The following is an 8,983-nucleotide window of genomic DNA, read 5'->3' on the forward strand; positions in this document are numbered from 1 at the left end:
TTCTTCTTGGGTAGTTCCCGTAATAGTGCCACAGGGATAAAAAAAGTGAGATCTCTCGAAGAGAGAGTTGATGGAAAGTATAACCCAGTGGTTTGATTTTATAGTAGGGAAATATAACTGAACAAGAAGAAAAAGTAGAATAAGTATAAAAAACAAAAAGAATTGATCTTACTTAACATTGAGTAATTTGAAAAAAGATTTACCAGGTCTGGTTTCCAGAGGCTTTCTTCTGCATTGATCCTGTCAAATTCTCGTATGCACGTAACTGGATCAAATAACTCAGGGGGAACCAACAATTTATCCTGTGAATAGACAAAATGCAAATTAGTAAAAAACTCAGTTTGAATGTAAATAAAAAATAAAAAATTTGTCAAAAGAGAAGCAAGTAGGCAGTTTAGAACGAAAAACTCACAGTGAAGTATGAAGTGAAACAGTACTTCTTGATACAAGGCTTTACTTCAGATGACAGTTTTGATTGATAGTTAAGAACTTGAATAAATGAGTTCATCACTTCATCTCCAATCTCACCCCTCACTTTGAATGAATTTAAGTAATTCTCATAGCTTATAGGAAAACCTTCTATGTCAAGAAAAAGAGTGCTGGACAGAATAAAAGAAGCATAAGTATAGTTACATATGGAGAAAATGGATCTTGAAAAAATATAGTTCAAGAATTAATTTGGTGCATATGCAACACTGTGGTAGCCAAAAAGAAAAAGATAAACATCCTTTTATAGGGTATGAACATTGAGATGTAAACTAAATTAGTTGGGTATCCATATGATTTCTTTTTAGTCTAAAATTTTATGAACTACAAAGTTGTTCATCTCAACTACATTTTGTTGTTCCAGAAAAAATGTTGGCACTACATAATACAAAAATGATGAAAAATGTCTACAACTAATTTAGTGCATAAAATTGCTCACAGATTAGAAAATGTATACAATTATTTTTCTAGGTAGATGTCTAGACTAAAAAAAGTTCTCATAAATTAATGAATAAGAAACGATAAAAAAAGTAAAGGAATAAGAGAATTAACTATTCTTGGAAGATATGCTTCCTCAGATATTTGGAAAAGAACATATCCACTTCTCGAGATATTTTGAGTTTCTTGGGTGGATCAGGAGATTGAAGTTTAGCTGCTCTTTTTTTCTGTTCTTCTTTTCAATTGTATTAGGTCCTGTACTTGGTCCAGCTTCTGCATTATTCATTGTAGAATGGTCTGCATATCACAGATAGGGAAAGTTTTAACATTAAATGATGCAATATGCCGAGACTCATATTACAAAGAAAATGAAAAACACAGAAAGTAAAAGTACATAATATGCATGAATTATAACCTTGTTGGTCAGCAAAGTCCACGTTCATTGGAATTCCCTCACTTGTATGACAGTGAGAGGCTGGTATGTCTTCATTACTCACAGGAGCAGGAGTGATAGGAGAATCATCCTCAATACTGATTGGAGTCCCTTGGAAGCGCTTGACTCTTTCATTTGGAGAAGTAGAACTAATCAATATAAAACTTCTTTTTGCATTAACTCCACCAGAAAAATTGATATCAGCTGCTTTAGTCGATACAAAGACTCCTTCCTGCTGAGAAAGGAAGTTGAAATGTTGTTGTAAGTTCAATCAAAATTATGATCAGGATTTTTTTTGTAAAACTTCAAGCAGACCGTAGGTTGTGAAGTAGTTGCTTAATCAACAGAGTTGGTATTCAGAGGTGTATCATGAACAGGGAAAATTGGTGTTTGGTACACCGAATTCAGGACCGAAATGTTTTGGACATAAGGAAAAACGCAGAATTCAGATAACAAGTTAACTAGCTAGAAGTACTATAAGCTACATGCAACATTAATTTCAAATAGAAAGGTTCCACACCAGTTTACTTGTGAATCCAGTATTAAAACTGCTGGTCATGATCAGTCATAAAATAGAGTGAAAAAATGGTATTATCAAATTACCAAAAAATCTATAGTAAAATTCAGTTGCAATCATTACTACACAACTTATCCACTTAATCTATAATATATAGTCCTGCCGCATTCAAATTGGCTATTTACAAAACAGACTGAGATAATGAGCAAAGACAAATATGCTTAGAACAAGTTCTACTTGACCCGAATAGCCATAGCGCACAATAAGCTAAGCACAAGTGCAAAATCTTGAGCTCTCTGAAATAACCTTAAAAGTTATACTATTCCAGGAAAATTGGTGTTTGGTGCATAGAATTCAAGACAGACAAGTTCTGGTTATAAGGAAAGACACATAAATCAGGCCAAAGAATGAAAAGAATGAGATAAACAAAGATAGCACACGCACACATAAAAAGAGCAAATACAAAAAAAGTAGCTTAAATTTGGTCCGATTGGCTCCTGCTTAAAGACATCATTGGAGGGACCCTGGATTGTAAAAATGTTAGTAAACAGGACAATTCTTTCAAGAAAGCACTTAGATAAGAACGTAAAAAGGGAACAACACAAAAAACTACCTATGATTTCAAATGTGGCTCTGGTTTCACTTTTACGTCTGGTTCAACTTTTGCAGCGCAACTGGGACCTTCTGGAATGATTTGTGGACATTTTGAATCAATTGACGTGTTCTCATTTAGAACTTCGCAACACTATTGGCATTGTTGACCTACATTTCACAATACAAAAAAATGTTTAGCTATATAAGATAAAAAGAGACAACAAAGAAGAAACCAGATAGAAATGAATGATTCAACTCATAAGAAATACCTCCGCATAAGGAACTGAATTAAACACACCAGCAGCATCAGGAGCATTATTAATAGGCGCCTCATTGGCATATGGGGTGCGTGATATGTTGCGCAGCTACAAATTGTAGTGGAACAAATGATGAAAATAAATACTAGAACTAAAAAGATAAGTCATGAATCGAAATACAGTATATGATGCTTACCGGTAAAACCCCGTAATTTTTCCTAGACTCATAATTCCTATCAACCATTGCAAGATACTTGAAATCTTCAGTCTTCACATGAGATATCCGAGGAAGAGAGTAATCCACAGTTGACTGGTGATTCTCAATAAAATCAAAATCAACAAAATCCAGATAAATGATCTGCCATTTAGAAAATAAACATGTCAGTAAAATAAAAAGTGGAAAGATAGAAAATAGTGGAATTGAAGTTTGAACTTACTCCCCAAATAGGAAGACATCCCCTAATATATGAAGACTTGTTCATTTCCTCAATAGTTGGCCTGTTCATGATCATTTCAAAGTGACGCTCTAATTCCTCACGCATGAAATCCAGTGCCAATTTCCCAAAGTCAAGTGAAGGGATAGCAGAAACATCTCTTAGAGAGTACAAGAACTTCATGTTGCCAAAGCAGTATGATGCAGGGCACAAGATAGATGATAGGAAATAAAATGTGAAGCTCCTGATAAAACCATCTTCTGTCTCGTCACTAAGCATCACCTCCTCTATTTTGTTGATTGGCATTTTGTTCCGATGATCAACATACTTGTTCCTTAACTCTAAAACCTCTGCCTTCACTTGGGGATCATCACTACTGAATATAAAAGGCTCGGTGCCACCAGGGAAATCGAAAATTTTGTTGACCATATCATTAGTAATCTTGATAACTTTATTCTTATGCTTGAAACATGGCTCTTTACTTCCAAACATATGCTGATCTATCCATTCAAGCAGATTCATTGGAATTTTAAGTTTGTTTGGCATATGAAGCAGAGCTTCCATTTTGTACTTTGTCACATGACCTAGCTGAATGTCACTAAACTTCTTAACAGTTTTGTTCCAACGCTTGAAAGACAGTCTGGTAATGTATGTAGGCTTGCACAACTTCCTAGGGAACACTCGGGCTACGAAAAAAATAACAACAACTTATAAGACAGTGCAAAAACTAGATAATAAATAAATAAATATGAAATATGAAAAAATCATAACCCGATAGAGTATCACAAAAAATGCTAGAGGACCAGCAAAACAAAGTACCTATATTGAACTATACGAAAACACACATAAAAACAAGAATTTAGATAAAAAATGATTAGTCGAAGAAGTAGTTGAAGAAAAATGAGAAGAAAACATGTTATTACAGAGAAGGAAAAAAATGTGACCTACACATGATTAAAAAAAGACACAAACTAAACATTCAAACAAGACAACTTACAAAAATGAATATACAAGCATATGCTAAGACCAGAAAACTGACACAAAAAAATGTTTTCCCAGCAATTTGATCTACTATCATACTATACCAAATTTGAAAACTAGAAAAATGAAAAGAGAAAAACTAACATACCACCTGAGTCATTGCGAAGACCTCTTGGAATATGTTGAAATGGTTCGTCCCCTTCTGGTTGTTCAACTTGGCCTCGTTCTTGTGCTACAAATACAATTTTACCAAGAATTATTAAAAAACAATAACTAGTTGTGAATATATGATATTCAAGATAATATAGAAAAACCATAACATACTAAAGTCCATTGACAAGAAACTGTAGCAAAACATTCATGGATTCAGGTAGCAGCGGTAACTATAACATAACAGGATCACCAGTTGGACTAAACAAAATATAATAACTATAGGAAAAATACAGAGTCAGAGCATATGATACTACACGAGGCAACTGAGCTATTATATGGCAACTCAGCTATCACTATATGTGTGGCTAGTACACCACAAACTAACAGCCCAGCAATGCTAGCTAGAAGAAATGCAAGCAACAGTGCAAATCTTAAAAAAAGATCCACAAGATAAATAAGGCAATTACGTATCGCAAGAGGCAATTTTCTAGCATGAACTTGATTTTCTCTCACCAGCCGATTGGCGACCACTTGCTAAGACATGCATATGAAAAAACAAAATGAAAAATGAATTTTGCAAGTAAATAGTTTATTGGATATCGTCTAAAAATACTTGTACATAATCTTACATTTTGCACCGGTATTTTTAATACACAGATTGATGTTTGCAATTCAGATTTGCATTTCATCATGCCCTAAAATTATACAGGCAATTTAATTATATTCAGATTTGCAAAGAGGGAATTCCGAGAAGAGGGAGAGAGATTTAGAGATGAAACACATAGAAAAACAAAGGGAAGCTCAGCTTGAACAGTAAAAGTGTCCAATTTGTTCAGTAATCCTCAGGCAGACCTATAGGTATGTAGATGGCTTGCTTGTTGCTTCAGATTGATGGATGGGTCCTGCCACTACGACTAATGACTCCTCCGACTATACAAGATCAAAATAACGAAATCATCCTCGATCCCTAGGACTGACTGACTAACTGCCTATGACTATAGGCGTTATTGTAGGAGATCTTCTTCGTGCAATCTACATTACGCAGCATTTACTGATTTGATTTGGGATCGTTCCCCCATCCATCCATCCATATGGTTCACGGTGACCCCTCGTCTTTCCATCATACCGCGAACCAGGCCACTATGATCTAAACTCTAGACAAAGCAAAAGAGGGGAAACAAAAGCTACATCACAAACTGCAAACAAAATCCTTCTTCAGAATACAATGTGCCTACTAGCCACCATATAGCCATTTTGAGACAAGGATCTCGAGTCTGGAAGCCACTCAAATTCAGTTAATATAAAGATTAATGTTTCACCATTCAAGCATTTTTTATTATTTGCCCATTCTACTAAGTATGTCCCACTTTGAAATTTCAAGTCTAGCTTTGTTTGACACAAAGAAAAATAATAATTAATTCATGTGACTGACAATTAGAAAATAGAAACCACACAGTATAAACAAATTTGCAAAACCCCCACCAAACCCAAAAAACCATACTTCAGAACCTAGGCGGCACCAAACCATTTTTCTCTTCCACCCAAGCCAATCCAAACCATTTTCCATTTGTGTGTTCAACCCATCTTCGACCCTAACATTTTTTTTCTTTTCCAGATAAAGCGTACCGCTCAATTGATTAAGACATTTAATTAAGATTGCACCCTAAGCATTATTTTAGAAATGATTAAACAGAAAAATAGTACCACTTATGGGAACTACACATTTTCCAGGGCATTTTACATAGTATATAACAACATTTAACCTTACGAATGGTTGAAAAGATATGACTGCTGCAAGTTTGGCTATGGAAGGACATCCTAAGAATCCTAACAATACAAGCAACATTAGAATCATCGCTATGTAGAAAAATAATGTTGTTCGATTTTTCCACAAGTTATTATTCACACATCCTCACAAAAAAATGTGAATCATATCGGACCACACAGAACATGGATTGGAAATTAACCCTAAGTTGTTCTGTGATTATGTATGACCGACCTGAAAACAATCTCTTAAAAACTAACCTAACCAAAATGCTAATCCATCCCTTAACAGATTTTGTTCCCCTAGATGGCTTGATCAGAACTAGAATAAGGTCAACGGGCATTTGAGCAAAAAGAAACGCCAAAAAAGAACAAATCTGATTTGAACAAAAAATTGATAAACTCACAAAACAGGGCTGCATGAGTGATGGAGTAAGAACATACCGCCTTGGTCATCATGAAGACCATTTGCATCCACCTGTTGTATATATTCGTCTTGCGCATCTTGAATACCATCTGGTACTGCAAAAAAAGAAGTGCACATGAAAAATGTAGTGAGCATCATCTGATGGCAAAAAAAACATAGCATATTACTTCTGCTATTGGGAAGAACATCAAGAGTCTTCAAAAAATGCCAAGGTCTGTATTAAACACCACATCTAGCTAACCTAGTGTAGTAGAAAAAACAACATTAATGTACTTATACACACATATTACAGTAAATAGTGGTAGCTGCTCAACTACTAGGATGGGCATTTAAATGTCCAAAATGCCCAAAATTGAAACCCAAGAACGTGAACTTAATAAGAACGAATCTGACTAGAAAATTTGGAAAAACTTGTTTCAGATCAATAAAAAACCACCCAGATCTGAACGCACATGAACACAAAAACATACCTAAAAACTGATGACTAACCCTACAATCCCCACCGCGCACCCCTACCAAACACACAGATCACTACCCCCCTGCCCCCTACACATATACAACCATGCATGAACGCAACCACTATGGAATGAAGCAGCATCAAGAAAATTGGATGGACAGAAACCACGAACCATCTGGATCCATGGCGATCTCCGGCTAGGGTTCGATCCAAACCCTAGCGCCGGCCTCCGCCTAGGGTTCCAACCGGAAAAACAAGGGAGACCAAGAAGAAGCCGCCGCGGGGAATCGATCCAAACGAAGAAGAAGCCAACGCGCGGAATCAATGCAAACGAAGAAGCAATCGGCGGCGGTGCGGGGAGAGATGCGAAGGCGACAGAAGGAAGGGGAAAAAGATGGGAAGGAGAGGAAGGATACAGGGTAGGACGAAGCAGTCGGGTAGCTCACGCGAGATAATGGGCCATGCCCAAATACGCGACACGAAGGAGAGGGGGGTATGCGCCCGATTGCAAAAACAACTAAATCGGGCGCTCAAGGCACCAAATAGGATTTGGTATAGGAACCCGCTCGCTAGCGAGCGCCTGCAGCGCCCTATAAGAGCTCCCCAAGTTACAGGCTTATCTGGTAACTCACGCCCATGCCCAAATCACTCACTAGCATAATGGGCTGGCCCATCTTACGCACTTAGCGAGAAACTCATCCCGATTTTGGGAAGCTTTGGTGTTTTTTCTTTTTATTTCTAGTTTTTCTAGACCGGGTCTTTTGTCTGTTTTTTATTCATTTTACTTTTTTTAATGGGCAAAAAAAATTCTAAAATTCATTTTTTAGATTTTGTCATTATTTTCCAATTTCAGAACGTTTTTCAATTTTGTGAACTTTTCCCAAAATTTGGTAAACTTCTTACAAAATTTTGAACTTTTTCAAATCCACGTTTTTAAAAAAATAATTCAAACTTGTAACTTTTTTGAACTTTTTCCATTTTTTAATTGTACTCGGATTTAGTTAAGTCTGAGACATCAGTTCGAGTTTTGGATCCCACAGGCCACAAACGGCCTCGGACGATAATGAGCCCAAAAGCAAATTTAACCGATTCGATGAGACGAACAACTCTCATGTTGAACATTTTTTGATTGGAGGCCATCTTCGGGCTGAATGGCTCACGCAAAATAGGCAATTAGTGACGCTAGCCATCACACATCAGCTATATGGGTGTCTAATGGGACGGACCACTTTTTTGGCTTGTGGTAGGGCCGCACTCCGATGGCTCTAACTTTTGCATATGATCTTGGATTAAGACGATTTTTATATCAAAATCGCCCGTTTCGACGTGATGAAGAAAATCTACTTTTTCATATGGGGCCGTCTTGGAGGCGTAATTGGACAAACAATACTCTGAATACAAAATTTTAGTACTTCAAGCACAGTTTTGGCCCTTTAGATGAGATTGGATGGTGATGACCCAGACATCAAAGTTGCTCCTTTTGACGATACAGAACTTTGCCATGTTGAGAACGTTTTCATTTGAGTCCATCTTAATTAATCATGTTTTCACCATGCCAAAATCTTGTGTCAACACATGCCCCCTTGTTTTCTGGCAGAGCTTGCGTACCAGAAAATACTTTGCCTAGGGTAATGTTTAAGCACAATTTTGACACTCCATCGGATGTGCATGCTAAGGACGATAATTGTTATCGGCCATATGCTCAGGCTTATTGCTGCTTGGGTAGATCCTCTTCAGATAATAGTCATATGATAACAACCATTATATGTCACAAAGGCCTCCACGGAAGTTTCTCATGTCAATCCGAACCTGGCCTTTGTCTAGGTGTTTCGTGGGGATATTCACCTCAAAGGAATACCATCAGTTGTTCGATGATCCAACTTATTGTTGATCAAAGTACACCATGAAGCCTCCACCGAACAACTTCTGCCTCCTGACTTGGATCCTATAGATAAGAGAAACTTTCTCTAGCCGGCCATCTAACTCACACTAGCTAGATATGTTAGTGACCAAGTTGACCATGGAGTCGGCAATAACTTGCC

General features: G+C 36.8%; 1 protein-coding gene across 11 annotated transcripts; it reads right to left on the reverse strand.

The window, feature by feature from the left end:
- Positions 1–1,077: 1,077 nt before the first annotated feature.
- LOC109740981 (uncharacterized) lies at positions 1,078–7,437 on the reverse strand. Of its 11 annotated transcripts, none has more exons than XM_020300045.4 (9): positions 7,114–7,437; positions 6,502–6,579; positions 4,289–4,372; positions 3,163–3,845; positions 2,922–3,083; positions 2,738–2,833; positions 2,488–2,636; positions 1,340–2,398; positions 1,078–1,221 (listed from the first exon to the last, which is right to left on the reverse strand). In XM_020300045.4, the coding sequence occupies exons 1-7, from the start codon at positions 7,124–7,126 to the stop codon at positions 2,604–2,606; spliced, it is 1,149 nt and encodes a 382-aa protein (XP_020155634.1). In that variant the 5' UTR covers positions 7,127–7,437; the 3' UTR covers positions 1,078–1,221; positions 1,340–2,398; positions 2,488–2,603. The 11 variants fall into 11 exon arrangements, with proteins under 11 accessions (XP_020155634.1, XP_020155633.1, XP_020155639.1 ...); XM_040392890.2 differs by lacking the exon at positions 1,078–1,221 and having other exon boundaries at positions 1,340–1,589; positions 2,319–2,398; XM_040392889.2 differs by lacking the exon at positions 1,078–1,221 and having other exon boundaries at positions 1,340–1,592; positions 2,319–2,398.
- Positions 7,438–8,983: the final 1,546 nt, after the last annotated feature.

Source organism: Aegilops tauschii, chromosome 6, assembly GCF_002575655.3.
Source record: "Aegilops tauschii subsp. strangulata cultivar AL8/78 chromosome 6, Aet v6.0, whole genome shotgun sequence".
NCBI classification, from domain to species: Eukaryota; Viridiplantae; Streptophyta; class Magnoliopsida; order Poales; family Poaceae; genus Aegilops; species Aegilops tauschii.